Source organism: the organism of the source record quoted next, unplaced genomic scaffold (genome assembly GCF_019419815.1).
Source record: "Pyrus x bretschneideri cultivar Hongxiangsu unplaced genomic scaffold, Pyrus_bretschneideri_v1 Contig138, whole genome shotgun sequence".
NCBI lineage: Eukaryota > Viridiplantae > Streptophyta > Magnoliopsida > Rosales > Rosaceae > Pyrus > Pyrus x bretschneideri.
In genome coordinates, this window is record NW_025999433.1 from 154631 (window position 1) to 181702 (window position 27072).

Below are 27072 nucleotides of genomic sequence, written 5' to 3' on the forward strand. Positions count from 1 at the left end.
GTGAAAATGCCGAGTAGCAAACTCTGATTTTTCCGTTCAGACTTCTCACACAAAATAAGGCTCGAGTGCCGAGTAAAAGGCAGAACCCGACAAAAGACTTAAAAAAGGCTGAATGACGAGTAGTAGCCGACTCTGACTTTCTTGTTCAGACTTTCCATACAAAATAATTTGTCTGCATCAAATCAATTGAAGCACCCGACAAAAGAAAAAATCAATCGAAGCACCAAATTGTCTTCTTATTTGTTTGTCTTCAATATTCCGAATTTACCCTTGCTTCTGACAGAAAAAAATAAATAAAAATTAATATCCAGTTCCAAATTACTAATGTTTATTGACTGAAACCTTATTAGTTTTCAAATCTTATTCCAAGTTCCTAACATTAATGTAATAATGAAACTCTAATTCTTATATAAGCCTTAGAGTCTTTTGCTTATAAGGTCTACTGGAAAACCTCAAAGTAAACAATTGCAAAGCCGACTTGCTTCTAGAGCACAGAAGGTCATTACAACTACCTATAAATATTTATGTCATCATACTTGACACACCCCGACCGAGATCAGGGCATGCTGGCCGTCACGTGGAAGTGACGTAGCCAAGTGCACAGTGCGGAAGCTAATCGAAGTAATATAAAAGTACGAATAATTTAAAAAAACTAGCATACATAATGTGATAAGATAAGTGCTAGCGTAAGTGAGACGCCGAATTCAGAGCATAAAGCCTACAGCAGTCCAAAGGAAATGATACGACAATAGTGCACCCGAAGGTGACCCTACATCGGTGAGTGTCTGTCAGAAATGCCGGGACGCCCTCTGGGAAAACCACCGAACTTGCTAAGCAACTAGAACCTGGAGGGGCGCAAAACAAAAGCGTGAGTGGGCAAAAACAAAGCTCTTTGAAAACCATTTAGTAAAATACATTCTAACCCCTCGCCGTAAAACCTGTATACTTCCCAGAAATAAATATATATATACGTATGTATAAATATGCCAATCATGTTCAAGAATGTGCCATGTCAAAGCCTTATAATGATATGCAAGTGCTTAGGTATAAATCACATCAATAGCATAACATCTGGCAGCCGGAGTCCCCTAAGTGACCTGTACGGCTGAATCTAGAGCTCAAATCTCAATCTCAATCACTAAACCTGCCCACGAGTCGGAACCACCTATAGTGGTCTGTACGACAGGCCTAGGTGTAATACATATAAACGCTCTAGTGCTACAATCACGTGAAGGCTGTGCGAATAATCGCGGGTCACCTACGAGTCGGAACCACCTAAAGTGGTATGTACGACAGGACTGTGCACCTAACTTGGATCCAAGCTGAGCGTATGGTGCGGGAGGTGAACATCACGTGAAGGACTGTGCCCTACTCTGGGCGGGAGCACTAACACCGGGGGTGCAGGTTATGAGCTCTCTAAGCACCTCTAATCACTATTTATTGCAAAGGTTAAATAACGCTTACCTGGCACTTACCTGCGCCTCCACAGCACCAAATATAAATATGTATATGTATGACACTACTAATGTATATGACAATGCATAAACAATAAGGATATAGTGCATGGCATAAAACGAATAACCCTTTTTAACAATTTCTGGGAATATAAATGTATATAGGTATATACGGAAAACCAAAAACCCACTCACTGGTATGTGGAAGGGTCGTAGGCCCCCTGTCTCGCGTGAGCACGCTCGTCCTCGGGATACGTGTCACCTATATGCGAAAATACTATAAAAACGTAAATTTTAAAGCACATAACCTTCCGTTCAAAATAACTTCTCATACATTGCTCAAAATGGACAATTGAATATACCAACGTGCTCTACACAACCTCAGGATCACAACCAAATTTTTAGAAAAATTTTCCACCGCCGCACGTGCCTAGCACGCTGACGGCGTCAACTGACGCCGTTAGGAATATTCCGTCAGTTTTGACAGATTCCGTTAACGGCGTCAGGAATATTCCGTCAGAATTCTGACGGAATATTCCGTCACCTTCTCCGGCGAGACTCCGGTGCCGTCGCCGGAAAACCTGCAAATCGTGTTTTCTCGCTCGTTTTTCCACCATTTTTCATGATTTTTATACCAAAATGAAGCCCTAAACTAGTAGAACACGTCTATACAAGTTTTAAAGGCTAAAACCTACGAAAACTCACCTGTCCACAAACCTCCAAAACCGGTCAAACTCGAACCAGGTGATTCCTACGTCCAAACACTTCCAACGAAGCACTCCGAGGCTCCTTGGAACCTCACTAAGACACCTATGAGCTTCAAAAGTCCAAAAACATGCTAGATCAATGTTTGCATGAATAGTAACTAAACGGACTTCGTCGAATCGACGTGAAAACAGCTACAACCGTACCTGAAAATGGTACCACTGTGCTCCTCACAGCCTCAGGAGCTTGATGGTGTCCTTGGTTCCTTCGATCTGCAAGGATTTGGTGGGTTTTGGGTTTGTTCGTACACTCGAAGGAAGAAGAAGAAGGATAGAGGACTCGGGAGAGAGAGAGAGAGACAGGGAAAGGGACAGGGAAAGGTGGAGTGTGTGGCTATGTGTGTGTGTGATTCCAAACATGCCAACAAGGCACACAAACAACCAATAACGTAAACGAACTAGCTAGGGGGCAAAGTGGTCATTTCACATGTACGTTTCGATAGTTTCGGGACGGGATATCACAATACTTAATAAGGTTTTCAAGATTGTAGACTTTAAAAGTAATATAAGAGCAAAATCGGAAAACCACATTAATAGAATTAAAATAGATAAATTAAAAATATAGAAGGAGTGTGGATTGAGATTATAGGAGTGCCAATAACAGCTCCCTTAACTAAATCTTCATTAATTTGATGACATGGTGAGCATAAAATCCGTAACTAGATTGACATGTAAGCCACATTTGCAACATAAAACCTAAAAACTCATAAATTTAATGTATAATAGACATTTAATGTTACAAAAAGTGTAAATTGATATAGTTTCAAAACTTTAAGAAACAATTTGAAAAAATTAAAATTTAATGACCTAATTTAAATATCATCTTAAACTTTGAGAGCATATAATATAGTTAGGGCAAAAAACTTTAACAAAGAATCTCTCGGAGTCGAACCTATAGTTATATCTAACTTTCCTAAACATTAACATGACTGAAATATAAAAAAAAAATTGACATGACCAAATTTTAAATAAATTATTATAAAGAAAACTAGGTTATTGCTGATTTTATACATCCATCAAAACCAATTTTTCCATTATCGTTGTCATGCATTTAGATACTAATTAAAATATCATCCTTCCGTTTCGGATCAAACGAAGATGAGAAATTACAAGAGTAAAAAATAGAAATACAAGGTTGACAAAGCAAATGCACTCGTTATTAAGAATCTAAAAAAGTCATATAATACAAAAATACTTCAATTAAAGTTCAAAAGACCAAAATACGGCTTAAACATGATTTTTCAAGTGTACTGGGAACACCATCCAAAACAACACCAAAAAGAAATGGAAAAAGAACTGCAGCCCCAATGCAATCCAAGAAAGGAAGTCACGTGGGGAGGTGGGGGTGAATTATGTTCTTCAAGGTTGTCCAGAGGCCATCTCCAATATCCAAGATGGTCTTGAGATTACCCTCATTTTCTTTAAATTGATCTTGCTGCAGGAGCAATTTCTCGAGTTGTGCCTGGATCGGTTCAGTCTCTTTGATGGCGTCGTGAATTTCCGCAACTATTGCGGCCTGCCTGGTTTCAATCCAGAATTTCCTCTCTGCAAGGTCTTGAAATTCTCTCTCCTTGCTGTCACAAAACTGAACCTTAGGTTGAAGAAGCTGTTTCGTAGCTTTGACTTGTTCGCTCAAGTTTTTGGCCATATCATACTCAGGATAGGCTTCGGGGTAGGCTAGAACAGATTGCTCTAGCTGCTCCAATACTGCCAAAATCATTAGTCCGATGTCGGTGGGAAAGTAATCAGAACCAACCAAAATCGTAGTAATGTCCATTTCTGAAGTAGGAGTAGAAATGGAGGAGCTGGCCAGTGTATTGGATGCAGACGCTCGGTCTAAAAGTTCATGAAGTCTTTCATGGGAGCTCATCACCACAACTTCTTCAATGGTTCCAAGGGGTGTAGCCTTGGACTTTCCTTCTTCTGAGGCAGTGGAGTCTAGAAATAAGTCATCACGCTCTGCTAAGAAACTATTTATATAGAGTCTCCCTCTATGAAATATAGTGTATGAATGCAGAAAGCAAAATCAAATTCCTAAAATGCTAAAGAAAATTCGAGTTTAATCAGCCAATACAATATTTCTTAACAAATGCAACGCAGCAGAAAGTCGTACTTGGTGGCGTAATTGCAGGCTTCTCAGAAAGTCATACTCGATGGCATATTTCTTAACAACTTTGAAGAAAACATAAGAACCACAGATGAACTTGGATCAAAATATATTTACGAACACAAGTAAATATCCTTAAAAAAAGAAAAAGAATTATTCAACTCTTACAGGATCAACATACTCATATTGCGATGAATTGCAAAATGTCAACATTTTTATCCAACATATCAAACTTACGATGATCGCGATCGCTCTCCGCCATGAAGTCAGCAGCGGGATTCAATTAAATTCAGCGTGATTGGAATTTTTTGATGAACCAGTGTGATTGGAATTTTGCACAAGCAGCTACAGCTCTACAATTCACTGACTCATGGCCTGCAATATATAATGCAGTGCTTTGTTCTGAAGGTTTTGTGAAACAAAGAAACCGAGTTCCAAGTAAACGGGCGAGTTTGGAACTCCAAATTGATCAAGAAAGGTTTCGATTGCCGTTTAAAAGTGAAAATGCCGAGTAGCATACTCTGACTTTTCTGTTCACTTCTCACACAAAATAAGGCTCGAGTGCCGAGTAAAAGGCAGAACGCGCTTAAAAGGGATTGCCGAGTATTCAAGAGTGAATGCCGAGTAGTAGCCAACTCTGACTTTTTTGTTCAGACTTTTCATACAAAATAATTTGTCTGCATCAAATCAATCGGAGCACCCGACAAAAAAAAAAAAAAAATCAATCGAAGCACCAAATTGTCTTTTTATTTTGTTTGTCTTTAATATTCCGAATTTACCCTTGTTTCTGGAAGAAAAAAAAAAAGGAGAAATTAAGTTCACATTTTTTTTTTTGTTACCTCATTGATTAAAATCTTATTTATTTTCAATTTTTTATTAAGGTCCTTGGGTATTAATAACATCATTAATTATTTGAATAATAAAATATTTTTATTTTTAAAATATGTTCCTTTAGTGTTAAAAAATGTTACAATTAGTATATTTATATTTATGACTAAATTTTTTATCATATATTTTTATTTTTAGTTTGTACCTATTTTTAATTTGCAAATATTTTTAATTTGTACCAATTTTCTTTTAATTTTTAATTTGTACCCATATATTAGTTTCTTTTTGTGCCCATATTTTTTAAAGTTTTATTTGTGTTTGTACCCATGTGTACACCTTCACATGACATTGTATATTTAATCAATGATAGAAAAATTACATATTGTATATTTATGTTTTATGCCTAAACTTTGTATCATATATTTATATTTCTAGTTTGTACCCACTTTTAATTTGCAACATTTTTTTTTAATTTGTGGTATTTTATTTTTAGTTTTATTTTGTACCCATGTATTAAAATATTTTTTAAAAATTCATTTGTACTCATAATTTTTTTAATCTTTTATCTGTACTCTAATTTATTTATAATGTACCCATTCTTCTTTATTAATGTACCACTTTTGTTATATGTGAAATGTACCAATTTTAATTGTTTATTGTTTTGACATGTGGCGTCTAGTCATGATCTAAGTGGGCGCCATATCATCAATTAACAAAGGTTATGATGAAAAACTTAACGGATATATGAAAATGTCCTAAAATTATGATTTTAGGTACCAAACTAGGACGAATAAAACTTGATGTACCAAATGTTAAAAACCAAAAAATTTCAAGGTAGTAAACTGGGATTAGCCCTTTAAAAAATAACATGAGTTACCCACAACACCTCCATCCTCTTCCGCTAGATCACCACAGGCGATGAAGATCCGACAACTTCCGGCGTCAAATGAAGTCGTCGGTGTGGTCTAGGATTTAGAGACATCAACGGAATCTAGATATGTGAGCACTAGACAAAAGACTTGTCTATTCATATGTGTGGGTTTAGTAATTTTTCAATATTTATCAGAATCTAAATATTTTTAGGTTAAAGTGCTCATAAAATAAATTAGGATAGTCTACATAATAGTTTACATAAAATAAATTAGCCTTAATTCATTTTTTTATAATCTTGGCTAAAAATTTAACTTAGAAGGGTTGAAGGAAAAGAAGTTGTTTTTGGGTTAAAACATAAATTGTCTGACTAAGGGTGGGATAAAAAACCGAAAACCAAAAAAAAAAACCGAACCTAACCTAAATGGTCTGGTTCGATTTCGATTTTTGGGGATTAGAAATCGAACCGAACCGAAGTGTGTATAAAACAACGTCGTTTTACCCGTTAGATGCTCAAATGTCGTTTTTACCCTTAAGTTAATGTCGTTTTTTGGCTATGCTATTAACCCTAGGAGAGCTTTCCACCCCCACACCTCCCTCACTAAGTCACAGACTGACTCCCTCACCTGTGTCGTTCTTTGATATCTCAACCATCACTCCCTCATTTGTGTCGTTCTATGATATCTCAACCTCCACTCTCGTAGCTGGGAGCCCCGCAGCCTTGCAGCGCCTCGCAGCCCCACAGCCCCATCGTTGTGTACTCGCCCGCCTCGCCATCCCCATAGTCGACAACCATTACAAAGGTAAGTATTCTGGGTGGGTGTGTGTGTGTGTGTGTGTGAAATTACAGAAAGAAGGAAGTAAAAAAATTGGAAAGGAAAATCAAAATGTAAAAAGGAAAGTGAGAAATGCCAAACCTCTAATTCTAGCTCTCTGTTATCTGTTATTCCATTTTTTTTTTTTTTTGCTGCATATTAATCTGAACCATCCCTATCCTATAATTTGGGTTAGGGTTTATAAGTAATTAGCTACATAGGAAATTGTATTATTTCTCTTCCTTTTGACAAATGTAGATCGTAACTCTGAAACCCACATTTTGGAATTGAGTCAAGAGTTCCCAATATTTTTCCTTTTTGCTATTTAATTTCTTCTGTATAGGTTTCTGCTAGAACCCGAAAAATTTTCCTTTTTGCCATACCACAGCAATGCATGTTCCTTTTTTACATAGCAATGCATGTTCCTTTTCCATTCGTCACTGGATGGCCCTCTGGCAGTGAGTACTCCCAAGTCAATTTTGAATCCTTCTTTCAGATACATATATAAGTTTAAGAACTCAATTACTTTTCATTTCTATAGGTCCTTTATAGATTTTTGGATTACTTAAGCAAGTTTGACTGGGAGAACTATTGTATAAGTTTAAATGGACCAGTATGCAAATCATCCTTGCCTGACATAGTGGGTAAGAGATATTATTGTGTGCTTTTGATGTTGGATGGCTTATTTGTGTTTTCTCTCTCTCTCTCTCTCTCTCTCTCTCCCTCTCTGACTCACTCACTTATTAAACTGCAGCTAAGGCACCCGAAAACGGGAGAGATGATCTACTGCTGAGTGAAGAATTTATTCGAAATTGTGTGGAAATGTTCTCTGTTCCAGCAAAGGGGTATGAGACAAACTTGCGAGCTTTATCCCTGAAGCATCTTAATTTAATAGATCCACTAAAGCAGGACAACAACCTTGGGCGAAGTGTCAGCAGAAGTATGCATTCTCCCTAAAGTCTATTGTCCACTTTAATAATCGTTCGTTGTTTGCACAGATTGATTGTCGTGTTTTTGAAAATTTCAGCTGTTTAAGGTAAGCAATTTAAATTTTTTAATTATTGAGTTTTAAATTTTAGGCTCTTTTATAGTATATGTGATATATATATTTGCTTAGTCTTCGTATTCTGTGTTTCTTAATGCTTCTTTTTCTCATTTTTGGTTTTTGTCCAGTGTGGTTTGCGCTAATTTCCACCTTTTAAAATGAAACAATCAAATTATAAAGTTTACTTATATTCTACAAGTTGAATGCAAAAGTCATAACATCAAATGTTAACATAAAAGATGACTTCTGGCGAGAGACCAGTCCAAAAGGCCAAGGTATGCCATTGTGATACTCTAATATCAAATAGATAGTCATTTATCTCAATATACAACATGAGTTCCAACTCATTCTAAAATGTCTGTTTACATTTCTTTAAAAAAATAAAAAAATAAGTAAAATGTTATTAGTGAAAGGATGTGATTTAGAGTAGACATCATTTTCATTCTACCAATAGAGTTATCATTTCATGTCTACGTTTGCATTCTTTACAGTATAAATTTCTTCATTTCTTCATGTCTAAATTCATTGAATTTTTTTTCTCTTTTGCCTAGGCTGAGAGAACTTATTAGGATGAGAAAAAGAAAGGTACAGAGTTTTAAATATTTTTTTTTTTTTTTAAAGATTGTTGCCATTATAATCTATAATTTCTCTTTCATTCTATTTACAGATTTGTTTGAAAACTTGCGGAAGAAACAATGAGGCGGTTGAAGTGCAGAATGAAGGTTTACATTAATGCTGCTAGGCTAGATCACTCTGTGAAATTTTCAGTTCGAGGTGTGTGTATATATGTTTGTGACCCTTGTATACTTGGGACAGAATTTGAGTTTTAGCATTACAACTATTTGTCCATAGACACATGATGCAGATTGGGCATGAATGTCACATTTAAATTGGCATGAGTTAAGGTGCAAAATGAAAATTTACAGCCGCTATAGAATTTCTAGGATCTTACCAAAACAAAAAGGGTTGTCCATGCAATCTAAGAATGAAAATTTCAGCTGCGATAGAATTTCTTGGATCTTACCAAACAGTTTCTGGGATTTGAATCTTTTCCATTTTTAGCTTATCCTTGAATAAGGAATTTTGATGAATTTATATTTACCACTCAGTTTTTTGGTGTTTTCAGGCGATTGGAGCTGAATATGGATAAGTTTTTGAGACTTTTAGACTTTTTGGACCTCTCAAGATTGATGTGGTAAGGAGTTTATAGAGTTACACATATAGTAGTCGAATTGTTCTCTATGTTGTGTTGAATCTAATTTACTGGTAATACTTTCTGCTTGGTATTTACTATGCACGTGCATATTCATGTTATACTAAATGTAAACATACACAAGTTTTATTCTTTTCATTGTTAATCTACTGATGCTAAGGATAATTTGAGCTTTTACACTTTTCACATTTAACTTGCAGGATTAGTATCACAGTACACATTTCCACGATTCTGTGTTCCGTCTTTTTCCCTTTTGTGTAATTTTAGTCAATTGAACTACTCTTTTTAACTTAAGATTGAACTGAAGTGCTAAGAACTTAGTTAAATGAAAGTTTACTTTGGTTTGATGACATTAGGTATTCGGTGTTGAGTGCAAGATTATTAGGTCCACAATCATTACATGCATGATCTTTCATGTGTTTTTACCATAATATATCATAATCTAAAAACTCATCAATTTCAGGCCATCTCCAACATCTTCGTCACCTTTCAGGCTATTTTCCGACGATCTCCGTCAACCATTGGGTTTCCAAATAGGTATAATCTTGTTCTAAACTTTCCTTTCATTTTGATATATTATGTGTCAAATTTGGTTAAGAAATGATTGAGTTACATAGCTTTGAAAATTGCCCAACCTTCTGGCCAAGAACTCTGGGACATTTAACAGAGTTTGTAACGGAATGTCCAAAATAATGGATGGTGGACAATCTCAAGGACTATTTTGATTAAAAAAAACCTTATTTAAATTAGATATTATGTTGCATACTTGCATTACATCATGTTCCTTCTTTTTTTATTTGTATGTAGAAATGACAATTGGAAGTTCAAGGAAAGGTACTATGTTTCCTCATAGGCCGCCTAAGCGTTGAGCTTGAGGGCTTGAAGAGAAAAGTGTGTGTAAGACATGAAACCTTGAAGGACTTTGTTATGATTTTAGTTAAGTGGAATATTTCTTTAAAGTTTGGACTTTGTTATGTTTATTTTAGGTGTGGATATTTGAAATGTGATGTTTATTTTAAATTTGGACTTTTGAAGACTTAAACTTTGAATTTGTTTGTTTTAAACCTTTTCTTTTTTTTTTTGAAGTTTGGACTTTGGAAGACTTGATTGATGATTCTAGTTGAACTTTAAATGTTTATTTTCATTGTGTTGGAATGCTTATGTTATGATTGTGTTGGAGATGTTAAAATTTTAGATTTCAATGTTGGAAATTCGCAATGCTGATTTTATGATTATGTTGGAGATGTTAAAATTTCAATTTTCAAAAACATAAAAAATTTGAAAAAAAAAAAACGTAACCAAACAAGAAAAAACCAAACCAAAATTAAACCAAACAAAAAAAAAAAAAACCAAAAAAAAGGAACTGAATTGAACCAAATTGCAAAAGTTTTGGTTTTGGCAAAAAACCAAACCATTTTGAATCGAACCCAGCTCTAAGTTTGATCTAGAAAATTTAGGTTTTAATCTAAGAGTTGAAGATGGTCTTATCCTTTATTCTTCTTTTGGCTTTTTAAATTTTTTTTACTTTTTAAATTAAATTTTTTTTTTAATATCTACGTGGATTCAGATTGACTGCGGCGCCTAACCATTGTGTGACACACTCCGACCGAGGACAGGGTGTGCTGGCCGTCACGTGGAAGTGACGTAGCCATGTGCACAGTGCGGAAGCTAATGAAATAGTAACATAAAGGTACGAATAATTAAAAACTAGCATACATAAGTTAAAACTAGCATACATAAGTTAAAAGTAATAAGTGAGACGCTAAGTTCAGAGCCAAAACTCCTAAAGCAGTCCAAGAGGAGAAGATGCGACAATAATACACCCGAAGGTGGCCCTACGCTGGTGATCGTCTGTCAGAAATGCCGGGAAAGCCCTCTGGGAAACCACCAAACTTGCTAGCTAGCTAGAACCTGGAGGGGCGCAAAACAAAAGCGTGAGTGGGCAAAAACAAAGCTTTTCGAAAACCATTTCAAAAACAATATTTTAACCCCTCGCCGTAAAACCTGTATACTTCCCAGAAAATAAACATATGTACGTAGATATAAATATGCCAATCATGCTCAAATATATGCCATATCGGAACCTCAGAATGGAATGCAAGTGCTCAGGTATAAATTATATCAATAACATATAATCTGGCAGCCGGAGTCACCTAACGTGACCTGTACGGCTGGATCTAGAGCTCAGATCTCAATCACAATAACTAAACCTGCCTACGAGTCGGAACCACCTAAAGTGGTCTGTACGACAGGACTGTGCACCTAACTTGGATCCAAGCTGAGCGTGTGGTGCGGGAGGTGAACATCACGTGAAGGACTGTGCCCTACTCTGGGCGGGAGCACTAACACCGGGGGTGCAGATTATGAGCTCTTTAAGTATCACAGATCACTACTGAATATAAACGTGAATAACACTTACCTGGCACTTACCTGTGCGTCCACAGCACCAATTATGCATACGTATATATATACGACTAATAAAGCAACCAATGATGCATAAGTAACGATAATATAACACATGGCATATAACTAATATACATTTAAATCAATTTCTGGGAAAATATAAGTATATAGGTATATAGGGAAAACCAAAAGCCCACTCACTGATAAGTGGAAGGGTCGTAGGCCCCCTGCCTCGAGTGACCACGCTCGTCCTCGGGATACGTCTCACCTATATGCGAAAATACTACAAAAACGTTAATTTTAAAGCACATAACCTTCCTTCCGTAATAACTTCTCATACATTGCTCAAATTGGACAATTGAATATACCAACGTGCTCTACACAACCTCAGGATCACACCCAAATTTTTAGAAAAATTTTCCACCGCCGCACGCGCCCCCACGTGCCGGCCACGCGCAGGCACGTGCCTGGCACGCTGACGGCGTCAACTGACGCCGTTAGGAATATTCCGTTAGTTCTAACGGAATCCGTCAACGGCGTCAAGAATATTCTGTCAGACTTGACGGAATATTCCGTCTCCTTCCCCGGCGAGACTCCGGCGACATCGCCGGCGCCGGAAAACTGGAAAAATTTCAAACGTTGATATCTCGCTCGTTTTTCGTCCAAATTTCATGAAATTACTACCAAATTGAAGCTTAGACCTAGGAGAACACAAATATACTACTTTTAAGGGTTAAAAACCACAAGATCTCACCTATCCACACAATCCAAATCCGGCTAACTTCGAATACGGTGATCCCGACGTCCAATTCCTTCAAACGAACTACTCCGAGACTCCTTGGGACCTCACCAAGCTACCTACAAGCTTCATTTTCCCTAAAATGTGAGAAATTACGTTCGCATGAATAGTACCCAAATCGGACCTTCGTCGAATCGACGTGAAAACGTTGATATTCTTACCTGAAAATGGCACGGTTGGGTTCCCACGAGCCTCACGAGCTTAAATATAGGTTTAGTTTCTTCGATCTGTGGGTGATTAGTGTGCTTGTGTGTGTGTCCGTACGTTTATGGTGAAAAGGGAAGGGGAATGGGGCTCGGGGAATCACAGGGAGAGGGACAGGGACAGGTGGGAAGTGTGGGAGTGTGTGTGTGGCTCCACACATGCCAACAAAGCTAACAATGACAATTAAACGTAAAGAAATCAAACTAGGGGCAATTTCGTCTTTTCACACATACGCTAAAATGTTTTTGGGACGGGCTGTCACATTGTGCACTTTGGGGGTTACGTTACAAGTTAAAGAAAACTTAACGAATGTATGAAAGTGTTCTAGAATTATCACTTTAGATACCTAACTGGGATTAAAAAACTTGATGTATGAAATTATAAAAACCAAGAAAATTTTGGGTTGTAAAGCTTTTTCATTTTTTTAACATTCATTTTCAATTGGGTTTTGTTTTCTTTTTGGTGAACTACATTTTGCATCTGGGAAAAGCTTTTCATTTTCTATTGGCTATTTATATTTTGCACCCTCTATGTTTTGCGTGATTTTCAAAATGGGTCATCAGATTTTAATTTATTACATTGCACCATAATATTTTGAAATGGTATCAATTTACACATTTTGTGTAATGAATTAACTAAATCTTCATTAATTTGATGATATGGTGAGCATAAAATCCGTAACTAGATTAACATGTAAGCCACATTTGCAACATAAAACCTAAAAACTCATCAATTTATTGTATAATAGACATTTAATGTTACAAAAAGTGTAAATTGATATAGTTTCAAAACTTTAAGAAACAATTTGAAAAAATTAAAATTTAATGACCTAATTTAAATACCATCTTAAACTTTGAGAGCATAATATATAGTTAGGGCAAAAAAATAAAAATAAAAATTAGTATCTGGTTTCTAATTACTAATGTTCATTAACTGAAACCTCAATAGTTTTCAGATTATGATCCAAATCCCTAGCATTAATGTAATAATGAATTTACATATCGGTTACATAATTTTTTAAAATAAAAATTAATAATAGATTTATAATTTTAATACACAAACCTTTATTAAACTCCTAACTAATTTTCAATTCCAAAACATTCCAAAATAAATAAAAAATTAGAATAAGTTTGTACCCATAAGCCGTCGAGAAAGGTACCATTCTCTTCGTGCCATCGAGAAGTATGAATTTCGCTTTGGAATCACTCGATTTTGTTGAGTATTGAAAAAGTTATGAACGTTTAAAGTTTACCCAGTTTCTAACAAGTTTTCCAATTTTTCCACGGACCAATCATCTTTCAAGCTATTTTCTGGCCATCTTTGGCAACCCTTGGGCTTTCAAATAGGTATAATCTTGTTCTACACTTTCCTATCTTCATTTTGATATATTATGGGTCGAATTTGTTAAGATACACCACCAAAAAGAAAAGGAAAAGAAAAAAAATCTTCATTTTGATATATTATGGATCGAATTTGTTAAGATACACCACCAAAAAGAAAAGGAAAATAAAAAAAAAACTGCAGCCCAAATGCAACCCAAAGAAGGAAGTCACAGACCAAGGTTGTTGAAAATTAATTTCTTCAAGATTGTCCAGTAGCCAGCTCCAATAACCAAGCTGGTCTTGAGTTTAGCCTCATTTTGTTTAAATTGATCTCGCTGTGGGAGCAATTGATTGAGTTCTGCCTGGTTCCGTTCAGTCTCTTTGACGGCGCCACCAACTTCAGCACATATTACGGCCTGCTTGGCTACAATCTACTTTCTCTCATTCTCTAGTCTTTGAAGGTCTCTCCTCTTGCTATCACAAAACTGAACCTTAGGTTGAAGACGCTTTATCATATCTTCGACTTGGGCATTTAATTTTTTGCCCTTATCATACTCGGAATAGTCTCGAACAAGTTGCTCTAGCTGCTCCAATAATGGCAAAATGCATGTTTTGCTGTCAGAGGGAAACCAACTAGAAACTACGAGTCCCTTGATGTGTGAAATCATGTCAGTTTGTTTAACATTGCAAGCCATAGTAGCAAAGTCCATTTCTAGAAAAGTTCTGATTGTTTCTATGGCTTGCGAGTCTGTGGCAGGAGTAGAAATGGAGGAGCTGGCCAGTGTATTGGGTGCAAACCCTCGGCCTAAAAGTTCAAGGAGGCTTTTATAGGAGTCCCAAACTGCAACTTCTGAAAACTCATGACTCTACAATAGAAAGACGTTGGAGAAAACTATTAAGGCCTCGTTAAGCTAGTGTCAACGACTGGAATGGAATAGATATATACAATGTATGTCAAACGAAGACATGGATGCCAACTTCCAAATTATGTCCAAGTTGAAGCTAGAAGATAGTTTAGTTTTGAAGTAAACTTATCCCTCCAAATTCTATTATTTTCTAATCCATGTTTTACCTTCAAATTTGACAAGACCTAAGGGACGTCGAATTAAAGAAAGTTGTGTACGTACCTTTCCTGACCCAAAATCATTTTGAACGACAGCCTTACTTTTGCCATTTTCTGGCTCAATAGAGGTAGGCTCGAGTTCCTGCTCTTGATTCTATGTTCAAACAGATTTGTTAACAAAAAGGTTCAAATAAAGATGGATCAAAAGATTTTTTAAAAAAAAAAAAAAAACATACGCGCACACACTACAAATCAAGGATGAAATAGTGTTTACCTCAAAATCTTGGTTGGCATCTGAGGTTGGTCTTGATTGCAGCACGGTTGGAGTGCTAGACTCAGGAGCAGCAGAAGTAGCAATCGACTTTTGAGCCACCAAAACAAAATATTGTCAGAAGTTTAGAAATGAAGGAAGACAATAGTAAGAGAAGGAATTTGTGTCGCATTCTGTAACGAGAAACAAGGAAGTTAGTTTTGGAACATGAAATAATTGGGGGTTTCATCCACGAGTGACTTTAGATGGCTGAGTCTACCTTCTGGCCACAAGTGACTTTGAGTCGCTTCCGCGATTGGTTTGTATCGTTTCCCTCTTCCTCTTCATCTACTCCTTCTATGGTTGCAAGGGGTGTGGCCTTGGAGTTAGTGGAATCTAGAAATAAGTCATCACCCTCAGCTAAGAAACTATTTAGAGACTGCCTTTAGGAATTAAGTGTATGAATGAGAAAAAATCAACGCAGTTTTTGTAATGTTGCAACTTGAGAATTTACCGCATTGCCTTTTTCCAAGAGATGAATGACTTGGCTGCACCGCAGCACTCGAGCCGGCTCTCGAGTTGGTAGACAATTACTGAACGCCACGTGCTGGCCTACTTCAATATTAAAAAATTAAAAAAAAAACACAAACAATTGTACCCATCTTCTCCCCCGCACCTTCTCCATCCCTTCTCTCTTCCGCAACCCACACCCCTTCCCCCACTTCTCTCTTCTGCACTTGCACCACCCTCCTTTCTCTCCTCTACAACCTATACCCACCCTCCTCACACACCCAACCCAACAAAATCCCACCCAAAAGAATTCCAATTCAAAAACCCATCCAATTTCTGAAATTTATCAAAAACCCAGTTACTCAAAAAAATTCCAAATTTGTTAGACAGATTGAGATGGGAAAGCTGCACCCCTACCTCGTCGCCATGGTCTAGAAGCTTTGCATATGACCTTATAGGTTACCAGCCTTCCCCAACCCATAAATTTAACCTAGACGGAGTCCGATCTCTCCTCTCTCTCTAAGGCCATCTCCAACCGATGGCTTAGCCCTCTGGCCCTCTAAGATATTAACATTTTACTGAACAGTACAGGGCCATATTTGCCTCTGTCTCCAATCGAGGACCAAAGGGCCAAAGGTCTCATTTTAGCCCTGTCACAAAAAACTGTCTCCAACCGAGGGCCATAGGGCCAAACATAATTTATTATTTAAATTTAAAAACTACAACAACTTAAGTTTAAAAACAACAACTTAAATTTAAAAACTACAACTTATATTTAAAAACTACAACTAAAATTTAAAAACGACAAATTAAATTTAAAAACGACAAATTAAATTTAAAAACTACAAATTAAATTCGAAAACAACATTAACTTAAATTTAAAAACTACAACAACTTAAATTTAATATCCATAATCAACATCATCTTCATCATCCGCCATCGTAGGAGTATAGTCAGAGGTAAACAACTGCCGTCGGCTCATAATTTCTTTTTTTTTCCCTATCAAAATAGGCCTTACTCATTGGAGTGTAATTCGAAGTGTTCCTTTCCATATTCTTATCATCCATCTCTTCTTGTATTTGTTTGGCCCATTCTTCATTCCTACACTTCCTTTCTTCCACCTCAAGGGCATTTGGCTCCGCCAATAATCTCAATGAGGCCGCCACTTCATGTTGAGCAGCGTAATCATCATTTGCCTTGCCCTTTTCCTTCAACCTTCGAGCTTTGTTTCGTCCCATAGCCCTAGGTAAGGAACCTTCACCCGAAGACAGATTTTCTACCCTTGTTTGTTGAATGGTTGGAGATCCATCTTCATCCATATCTGCAGCTAAGGATGTAGTTCCAAACACCGGTGTATGAGCTCTCTGTGGTGGATCTTCAAATAACACCCACCCCTTACAAATTTCCCAACAACTGTGAAACTGAAAAGGCTTCGAGCTGCTCTCCATATACAATTCCTTTGCTTGGCGTACCTAGAAAAAAATTAAAGGAAATTAATTTATGAAATTAAATGTAATATAATTAAATATTTAAAATAAATTGTAAAAACACTTACTTCGTCGTAGTAATTAGCACCACTTTCATGTCTACTTGCGGCTGCTAACAATGCTTGATGCCATTTGTTCAAACTTGGCTGAATATATTTCTTCCATCTTGAAGAACAACTCTCGTGGTTTCGAATATTCACTGGAGTGGTGCCTTCATAGAACTCTAAGTATTTTTTGGACACATGAGTCCAAACACCGTCATTTGTTTGACAATTCCCTCTCACACTATCTTCCAACACCCATCTAGAAGCCTTGCAAAGAGTTTCATCTTCTTTTCGGGTCCAAGCCTTACCTTTCATTGCAGACGAGGCCATTTCAAAATTATTAAAAAAATTGAAGGATAGAATTTTGAAAGAGGAAGTAAAATATGAGAATTGAAATGGTGTAGGAATGGTGAAAATTTTGTGAGGAATGGTTTAGGTATTTATAGAAAAAAAAAAGGCCCAAAAAACCTAAACAAAAAAAAAAAAAAAAATTTGAATCCAACGGTAACTGGCGCTAGCTAGCAACGGCTAGCTGACATCAGCTAGCCATTGGATTCAAAATTCTTTTTAAGAATTCCTATCGGTTATAACCGACAGGAAAACTGATTTTTCTGGCCAGCCCCGGGCTGGTTGGCTGGCTGCACCTCCAGCCCTGTTCGATTTCGTGGGGCCCTCCCAAATTCCACAGCCCTCTGGCCTAGCCCTCTGTTGGAGACGATTTTCGGGCTATTTTTGGCCCTCTGGACCCTTCAGTTGGAGATGGCCTAACTTCTCCATTCTTCATCCCTCTCTGCTTAGTACTTCAATTTCTGGCACGAAAACCTTCCTGTTTCTGGATTAGTTCAAATTGATTTGCTTTTGGTTTCATATTTCAATTCAAATTCTTCGATTAATAACCCATAAAAGATTCTTTGATTCATATTCCTGGCATGAGGTAGGAATGCTCAAGAATCAGTTAGGATTTGGGAATTTATCCAAATTAGGGATTTGGGTCAACTGGGTGGCATATGGCTCCAATCCTTTGCTCCTCAATTCTTCTACCTAAAACCCATTTGAAAATCGAATTCAAGGAAGCAAATTTCAAACCCATAATTTGACTTCCTTCATGTCCCAACACTCTGCCATTGAAGTTTCAGAATTTCAGTCAAAGATTTATTGGAAATAACTTACCTTTTTCAAACAAATGGCTCGAACAACGTCTATATTAGAGGTGGAGGAAGATGTGGATGATCGCCGGTTGCGGTCGCTGGCTCTGGCAGCGTTGGCGGGAGTGGTGGAGATGGAGGTAGAAGAGCAATAACAGAGGATAACTCTAGAATACGAAGAAGAATGAGAAAAGGGTTGTTTGAGAGTCATCGTGGTGGTGGAAGAAGCAACGTGGAAAAGGTGATTCAATGGTTGCGAGGATACAAGGGAAGGTGGTGCAAATGTAGAAGAGAGAAGGGAGGGAAGGGGTGCAGGTTGCAAAAGAGAGAAGGGAGGGAGAGGGTGCAGGGAAGAAGATGGGTACGGTTATTTATATACATATTTTTTCTGTGTTTTTGTTTTTGTTTTTTTTTTAATTTTTTAATATTGAAGTAGGCCCATATTGACATGTGGCGTGCATTAATTGTCCACGTAGGTGCCAGGTTATCAGTTAACAGAAGTTCTAACGGAAAGCTTAACAGATGTATGAGACTGTCCCAAAATTAACACTTTAGGTATGATTCTGGGACGAAAAAAACTTCATGTACTATATGTTAAAAACCACAAAACTTGAGGGCAGTAAACTAAGATTAACCCTTTATTTTATGGGAAGTTTCAATAAAAATGACTTAAATTATTAATTTTGATAGGGTGCAGGATAAGGATAAGGAGGAGGAGGTTGGGGGTTTAGGTTTAGGTTGGATTGCAAGAGAAGGAGGAGGAAGAGGAGGGTGGGGGTTAGGAGAGGAATGGTGAAGGTGGTGGTTATGGAGAGAAAAGGGGGAGAGGAAATGAGGAGTCAAAGAGAGAAGAGGAGCAGAGGTTTAGTGTTTTTAATAATTAAAAATTTTATTTTTAATTTTTTCATGTTTCGACATGTGGTATCCAGTCATGATCTAAGTGGGCACCATGTTATCAGTTAATAGAGGTTCTAACGGAAAACTTAACGGATGTATGAAAATGTCCCAAAATTATGACTTTGGGCCATCTTCAACCGAAGGCTGGCCAGAGAGCTCGTTTTAGCCCACTGGCCCTCCAAGATATTAATATTTTAATGAACAGTACATGGTCATATTTGCCTCCATCTCCAACCGAGGGCCAAAGGGCTCGTTTTAGCCCTGTGACAAAAAGCCGTCTGCAACCGAGGGCCAAAAATAATTTATTATTTAAATTTAAAATCTACAACAACTTAAATTTAAAAACTACATCTTATATTTAAAAACTACAACTTAAATTTAAAAACGATAACTTAAATTTAAAAACTACAAATTAAATTTAAAACTACAAATTAAATTTAAAAACAACATTAACTTAAATTTAAAAACTACAACAACTTAAATTTAATATCCGTAATCAACATCATCTTCATCATCCGCCATTGAAGGATAGCTTTTTGAAAGAGGAAAGAAAATATGAGAATTGAAATGATGTAGGAATGGTGAAAATTTTGTGAGGAATGGTGAATGAATGGTTTAGGTATTTATAGGAAAAAAAAAATTAGAATTTTTAAGAATTAAAAAAAAAAAATTGGCACAAAAACCAAAAAAAAAAAAAAAATTGAATCCAACGGTAACTGGCTTTAGCTGGCCATTGAATTCAAATTTTTTTTTTAAGCAATCCTGTCGATTATTACCTACAAGATTGCTCTATTTTCTAGCCAGCCCTTTGGCCCTTTCAGATTCTGTGGGCCCACGAGCCCTTTGGCCTAGCCCTCGGTTGAAGACAGTTTTCGGGCTATTTTCAACCCTCTGGCCCTCTGGACCATTCAGTTGGAGATGGCCTTAGATACCAAACTAAGATGAAAAGAACTTGATGTACCAAATGTTAAAAACCAAGAAACTTCAAAGGAGTAAATTGAGATTAACCCTTTAAAAATAACGTGAGTTAACCACAACACCTTCGTCCTCTTCCGCTAGATCACTGCAAGCGATGAAAATCCGACAACTTCCGGCATCAAATGAAGTCGCCGATGTGGTCTAGGATTTGGGGACATCAACATAATCTAATATATGTGAGCACTAGACAAAAGACTTGTCTTCATATGTGTGGGTTTACTAATTTTTCAATATTTATCGGAATCTAAATATTTTTAGGTTAAAGTGTTCATAAAATAAATTAGGATAGTCAACATAATATTTTACATAAAATAAATTAGCCTTAAATCATTTTTTAATAATCTTGGCTAAAAATTTAACCTAGAAGGGTTGGAGTAGAAAAGTTATTTCTGGGTTAAAACATAAATTGTCTGACTAGGAGTGGGTTGAAAAAACCAAAAACCAAAAAAAAAACGAATCGAAAAAAAACTGAACCAAACATGAAAAACCGAAACGAACCAAATTGTGTATAAAATGATGTCATTTTACCGTTGGATGCGCTGATGTTGTTTTTACCCTTAAGTTAATGTCATTTTTTGGCTATGCTATTAACCCTATGAGAGTTTTCTACCCCCGCGCCTCCCTCACTATGTTACAGACTCACTCCCTCACCTGTGTCGTTCTCTGATCTTCAGCCATCACTCCCTCACCTGTGCCGTTCTATGATCTCTCTCACTGCGCCTCCCTCACTTTGTCTCTCAGTTAGCCATCACTCCACTCTCGCAGCTGGGAGCCCCACAGCCTTGCAGCGCCTCGCAGCCTTACAGCCCCGCCGTCAAGCACTCACCCGCCTCGCCATCCCCATAGTCGACAACCATTACAAAGGTAAGTATTCTGGGTGGGTATGTGTTTGCGAAATTACAGAAAGAAGTAAAAAAATTGGATAGGAAAATCAAAATGTAAAAAGGAAAGTGAGAAATGCCAAACCTCTTATTCTATCTATCTCTCTCTGTTATCTGTTATTCCATTTATTAATTGTTTTGCTGCATGTTAATCTGAACCATCCCCATCCGGCAATTTGAGTTAAGGTTTATAGGTAATTAGATACATAGGAAATTGTATTATTTCTCTTCCTTTTGACAAATGTAGATCGTAACTCTAAAACCCACATTTTGGAATTGAGTTAAAATTCCCAATATTTTTCCTTTTTTCTATTAATTTCTTCTGTATAGGTTTCTGCTAAAACCCGAAAAGGTTTCCTTTCTGCCATACCATAGCAATGCATGTTCCTTTTTCATAATAATATGGTTCAAACCGAGGGTGTGGTTTTGTTGTTGTACTAGCAGTCCTTTGTTACGAATAAATTGTAGTATATTGCGTAGGTAAACTCCCCAAAGAAGGTGAAAGCATATCATGGCATTTGCCATTGGATTGGAATAGGAACTTTTCTTTCTTCTGTCTTCCTACATCATGTCTCTTCTTAATTTCTTCATTGATCCCATTGACATGATTGACATGGTCTTTCAAGGCGCTGATATAAAACCATTCATTATGCTATGTTGGCCAGTCCAAATAAGGTCATCTTTAACCGAATGAGGGCCAGATGACTCTCTTTGGTCTTATAGCCCTCCAAGAAATTAATATTTTAATGAACAATGCAGGGCCATATTTCTTATCATGTCCAACCGAGGGGCCAGAGGGTCATATGCCAAACATAGCCTTATGACAAAAAATCATCTCCAACCGAGGGTCATAGGGCTATAGTGCCAAACATAATTTAAATTTAAAGACTACAACAACTTAAATTTAAAAACTACAACTATATTTTAAAAACTACAACAACTTAAATTTAAAGTCCATAATCATCATCATCTTCGTCATCCGCCGTTGTAGGAGTATAGTCGGAGGTAAACAACTACTGCCGGGCCATAATTTCCTTCTCTTTCTATCAAAATAGGCCTTACTCATTGGAGTGTAATCTGAAATGTTCTTTTGGATATTCCTACTCTTCTTGTATTTGTTTAGTCTGTTCTTCATGCCTGCGGTTCATTTCTTCCGCGGCAATGGCATTTTTCTCCGCCATTAATCGCAATGACATCGCCATTGAGCAGCTTAATCATCCTTTGCCTTACCCTTTTCCTTCAACCTTCGGGCCTTGTTTCGTCCCATAACACTAAGTATGAAACCTTCACCCGAAGACACATTTTCTACCCTTGTTTCTTGAATGGTAGGAGATTCATCTTCATCCCCATCTATAGCTAAGGATGCAGTTTTGAACACTGGCGTATGGCCTACTTTATGTTAAGGTGGATCTTCAAATAACACCCAACCTTTACAAATTTCCCAACAACCGTGATGCTGAAAGGGTTTTGAGCTGCCCTCCATATACAATTCCTCTGTTTGACGTACATAGAAAATATAATTACAAAAATTAAAGGAAATTAATTTATGAAATTAAATGTAATATAATTAAATATTTAAAATAAATTGTGAAAACACTTACTTCGTTGTAGTAATTGGCGCCGCTTTCATGTCTACTTGCGGCTCCAAACAGTGCTTGATGCCATTTATTCAAAATTGGATGAAGATGTTTCTTCCATCTTGAAGAACAAATCTCGTGGTTTCGGATATTCCGTGGAGTGGTGCCTTCGTAGAACTCATAGTATTTTTTGGACACACGAGTTCAAACACCTTCACTTGTTTGAGAACTCCCCCTCACACTATCTTCCAAGACCCATCTATAAGCCCTGCAAAGTGCTTCATCTTCTTTTCGGATCCAAGCCCTACCTTTCATTGCAGATGAGGCCATTTCAAAATTATTGAAAAATTGAAGGAAAGATTATTGGAAGAGGTAAGAAAATAGAATGTGAAGAATTGAAATAGAATGAAGTGAGATAGTATAGAATGGTGAAAATTATGTGACAAATGGTGTAGGAATGGTTTAGATATTTATAGGAAAAAAAAAATGAGAATTTTTAAATTTTTTTTCAAAAAATTTTGGCAAAAAAAAAAAAAAATCAAATTTAATGGTTGGCTGGCTGGTTTGGGCCAGCCGATAAGCCTTTTGACACTTTTTGTCCCGTGGGGCCCACTAGCCCTCAGTTGGAGATGGGTTTTGGGTTGTTTTCGGCCCTGTGGACCATTCGGCTGGAGATGCCCTAAGGCCATTGTGGATTTGTCAAGATTGGCTTTAGGTTTTTCCTCCAATCATATTTTGTTGAGACAAGTCTAAACACATGTATGCATACATATGCTCATTGTGGCTGTTGTAGCTTTTTATTTTCATTAGTTAATTAGGAGTATATTTTGGATCTGTATATTTTTGATTTGGTACATTGTCGAATATATCCCTGACTCTTTTTGTCAACCGGACCTTTGTTTGAACAGAGAGGTGGGTATGAAAATAATCAATGATAGCATACAATGGTATATGTTAATTTATGCCTCTTTTTGTCAATTGGACCTTTGTTTGAGTTATGCAGTGTTCTAAAAATCGGCCTAGTCGGCCGCCTAGGCGTTAGGCAATAGAGTGCCAATGCGACTTGGGCCACATCGGGTAGGAGTTAGGCACCCGCCTAGACGCTCTTTAGGCAGTCTAGGCGGCTTGGACGGTGGCCTAGGCGCTGACCATGGCGGTAGTTGTTTTTTTTTTTTGGCTTCGGTTGTTGTCGTTCCCATTCACTCGCCATCGTATCTTTAGCAGAACATGGATGATCTATAGAGAAGGGGAATGATGGGAGAGAGAACAATTCAGATTGAAAATCTGCACTCCATCGAAGAAGGAGGAAAGTTACAGAGCAAAATAGAAGAAGAAGATAAAGTAGACGAAGAAGAAGCGAGAGAGAAGGAAGAGGATACAAAAAAGAAACCCCAAATAAAAGCTTTCCTCTTTCCAATGCATCAAATGTGTTGGTGTGTGTTGAATTTGAAATTTTTACACTATTTTATGTCTGATATAGGATTGGGAGTCTCAATTTGGGACCTTGGGTTATGTGAGAGATATGGGATGAATCTTTGACGTGGCTCCACGGTTTGGAACCTTGGATGATGTGATGGAGGAAAGGTGGAGGGGTCCCCATGTGGTTTAAAGAAAATGTTAAACACTAATTTCATTCAAAATATCTTATATTTATTATTTTATTTTTTAAAATTAAATTGTTTTATTTGGGAAATCCATCTTTGAGACCTTGATAGTCTCTTTGAAGATTAGATCATGCTATATACTTGAAACTCTAATGTCACATATACTATTTTTTTGTAAAAAAAATAACATATTTTTCATGTCTTTCTTATATATTACATAGTAAATTTAATTAACTTATATAATATTTAATAAAATTTCTTAAATCCACCTAGTCAGCCTAGGCGCTAGGCTCCAGTCCACTGCCCGACTAGTGCCTAGCGTCTTTTAGAATCTTGCTATTTTGCATTTTATCATTCTTTTATTATCTTACCCATGGATTTCATACAAGTATAATTTTTTGTAAGTGCCAATATGCACTTATTTACAAGATATACAAGCAATTTACCTAAATCCGCCTAAGCCGCCTAGAACCTAGGTGCCAGCCCGCCACCCAACTAGCGCCTAATATTTTTTAGAACCTTGGAGTTATGGTTATCTACTTCTCCTTATTTCATAGATTCATTATTCATATATGTTAACTTCTGCTTATAATTTAAAATGTGGTATCCATTGGTATATGTTAATTTCATAGGATAATTTTTGCCTATTTCATATATGTTAATTTCACCAACTTTTGAGGAGATTGAGTTTTGTGAAGAAGTTGAGAAAGGTAATCTTACTATTAGATTTGGTTTTGTTAGATTATTTAAATTAGATGTTATGTTGCATGCTTGTATTACATCATGTTTGTTCTTTTTTTATTTGTATGTAGAAATGGCAAGTGGAAGTTCAAGGAAATGTACTATGTTGCCTCATAGGCCGCCTAAGTGTTGAGTTTGAGGACTTGAAGAGAATAAGTGCGTGTAAGACATGAAACCTTGAAGCACTTTGTTATGATTTTAGTTAAGTGGAATATTTCTTTAAAGTTTGGACTTTGTTATGTTTATTTTAAATTTGGACTTTTGAAGACTTAAACTTTGATTTTTTTTATTTTTTTATTTTTGGACTTTGGAACATTTGATTGATGATTCTAGTTGAACTTTAAATGTTTATTTTTATTGTGTTGGAATGCTTATGTTATGATTGTGTTGGAGTTGTTAAAATTTCAAATTTAAAAAAAAAAAAATTCGAAAAAAAAAAAGCGTAACTGAACCGAAATTAAACCGAACTGAAAAAATCGAAAAAAAATGAACCAAACCGAACCAAACCAAAGTTTCGATTTTGGCAAAAAATCGAACCTAGCACTATATGTTTGACCCATAAAATTTAGGTATTAACCTAAGGGTTGGAGATGATCTTATCCCTTCTTCTTTTTGCTTTTTTAAAATTTTACATTAAATTTTTTTTTTTTTAATATCCATGTGAACTCAGATTGACCGCGGCACCTAGTCATTGTCCACATGGGTGTTACGTCACAAGTTAACGACTGTTTTAATTGAAAACTTAACGGATGTATAAAAGTGTTCCAGAATTATCACTTTAGATACCTGACTGAGATTAAAAAACTTGATGTATGAAATTATAAAAATCAAGAAAATTCTGGGTAGTAAAGCTTTTTCATTTTTTTAACATTCATTTTCAATTGGGTTTTGTTTTCTTTTTGGTGAACTCCATTTTGCATCTAGGAAAAGCTTTTCATTTTCTTAACATTCATTTTCCCTTGGTTTTTTTTTTTTTTTTTTCCATTGGCTATTTATATTTTGCACTCTCTATGTTTTGCGTGATTTTCAAAATGGGCCATCAGATTTTAATTTGTCACATTGCACCCTAATATTTTGAAATTGTATCAATTTACACATTTTGTGTAATGAATTAACTCAATCTTCATTAATTTGATGACATGGTGAGCATAAAATCCGTAATTGGATTGACATGTAAGCCACATTTGCAACATATAACCTAAAAACTCATCAATTTGTTGTATAATAGACATTTAATATTACAAAAAGTGTAAATTGATATAGTTTCAAAACTTTAAGAAACAATTTGAAAAAATTAAATTTTTAATGACCTAATTTAAATATCATCTTAAACTTTGAGAGCATAATATATAGTTAGGGCAAAAAACTTTAACAAAGAATCTCTCGAAGTCGAACCTATAGTTATATCCAACTTTCCTAAACATTAACCATGATTGAAATAAAAAAAATTTGACATGACCAAATTTTAAATAAATTATTATAAAGAAAACTAGGTTATTGCTGATTTTATACATCCATCAAAACCAATTTTTCCATTTATTGTTGTCATGCATTTAGATACTAATTATAACCTCATCCTTCCGTTTCGGATCAAACGAAGATGAGAGATTACAAGAGTAAAAAAATAGAAATACAAGGTTGACAAACAAATGCACTCGTTATTGACAATCCAAAAAAGTCATATAATATAAAAATACTTCAATTGAAGTTCAAAAGACCATGATTGTACCCAGAACACCATCTGAAAAAACACCAAAAAGAAATGGAAAAAGAACTACAGCCCCAATGCCAGGCCCCGCCCAGGCCTAGCGCGGGCAAGGCGACCGTTCGGGGCCCAAAAAAATTGGGGGCACCAAAATTATTAGGGTGGTATATTTATATATGTTTTTATAAGAGTATAAATTTATAAAATTTGGTTTAGTGACAAAGAAATTTAACTAGAATTCGTGGTTTTGTTGTTTAAAATGAATGAGGAGGTCTTAGGTCCAAAACACCATGTGTGCTTATTTACATTCCTATTTTTACAAATTTCTTTTCATAATAATATAAAGTTATAAAATTTGGCTAAATG

General features: G+C 36.2%; 2 protein-coding genes and 1 long non-coding RNA gene across 3 annotated transcripts; 1 reads left to right on the forward strand and 2 right to left on the reverse strand.

Moving 5' to 3' along the window:
- Positions 1-3545: 3545 nt before the first annotated feature.
- Positions 3546-4879, reverse strand: LOC125475140. Its single transcript, XM_048579510.1, has 2 exons — positions 4563-4879; positions 3546-4141 (listed from the first exon to the last, which is right to left on the reverse strand). The coding sequence occupies exons 1-2, from the start codon at positions 4585-4587 to the stop codon at positions 3546-3548; spliced, it is 621 nt and encodes a 206-aa protein (XP_048435467.1). The 5' UTR covers positions 4588-4879.
- A 2385-nt stretch (positions 4880-7264) lies between these two features.
- Positions 7265-9209, forward strand: LOC125475128. The gene is made up of 5 exons (XR_007256464.1): positions 7265-7296; positions 7593-7683; positions 7837-8468; positions 8551-8657; positions 9010-9209. It is a non-coding gene; the product is annotated as an uncharacterized LOC125475128 (long non-coding RNA).
- Positions 9210-14255: 5046 nt separating this feature from the next.
- Positions 14256-15387, reverse strand: LOC125475141. Its single transcript, XM_048579511.1, has 4 exons — positions 15346-15387; positions 15162-15248; positions 14952-15041; positions 14256-14690 (listed from the first exon to the last, which is right to left on the reverse strand). The coding sequence occupies exons 1-4, from the start codon at positions 15385-15387 to the stop codon at positions 14256-14258; spliced, it is 654 nt and encodes a 217-aa protein (XP_048435468.1).
- Between the last annotated feature and the right edge of the window lie 11685 nt (positions 15388-27072).

Excerpts from the sequence above, each read along its gene's own strand:
- LOC125475140 (XM_048579510.1), bottom strand. The coding sequence starts at position 4,587 with ATGGCGGAGAGCGATCGCGATCATC. Across the intron at positions 4,142-4,562 it reads GGAGAGCGATCGCGATCATC|AAGAAGGAAAGTCCAAGGCT; the intron begins GTAAGTTTGATA and ends CCACTGCCTCAG.
- LOC125475141 (XM_048579511.1), bottom strand. The coding sequence starts at position 15,387 with ATGAAACCCCCAATTATTTCATGTTCCAAAACTAACTTCCTT. Across the intron at positions 15,249-15,345 it reads GTTCCAAAACTAACTTCCTT|TCGATTGCTACTTCTGCTGC; the intron begins GTTTCTCGTTAC and ends GTGGCTCAAAAG. Across the intron at positions 14,691-14,951 it reads ATGATTTTGGGTCAGGAAAG|AGTCATGAGTTTTCAGAAGT; the intron begins GTACGTACACAA and ends TTTCTATTGTAG.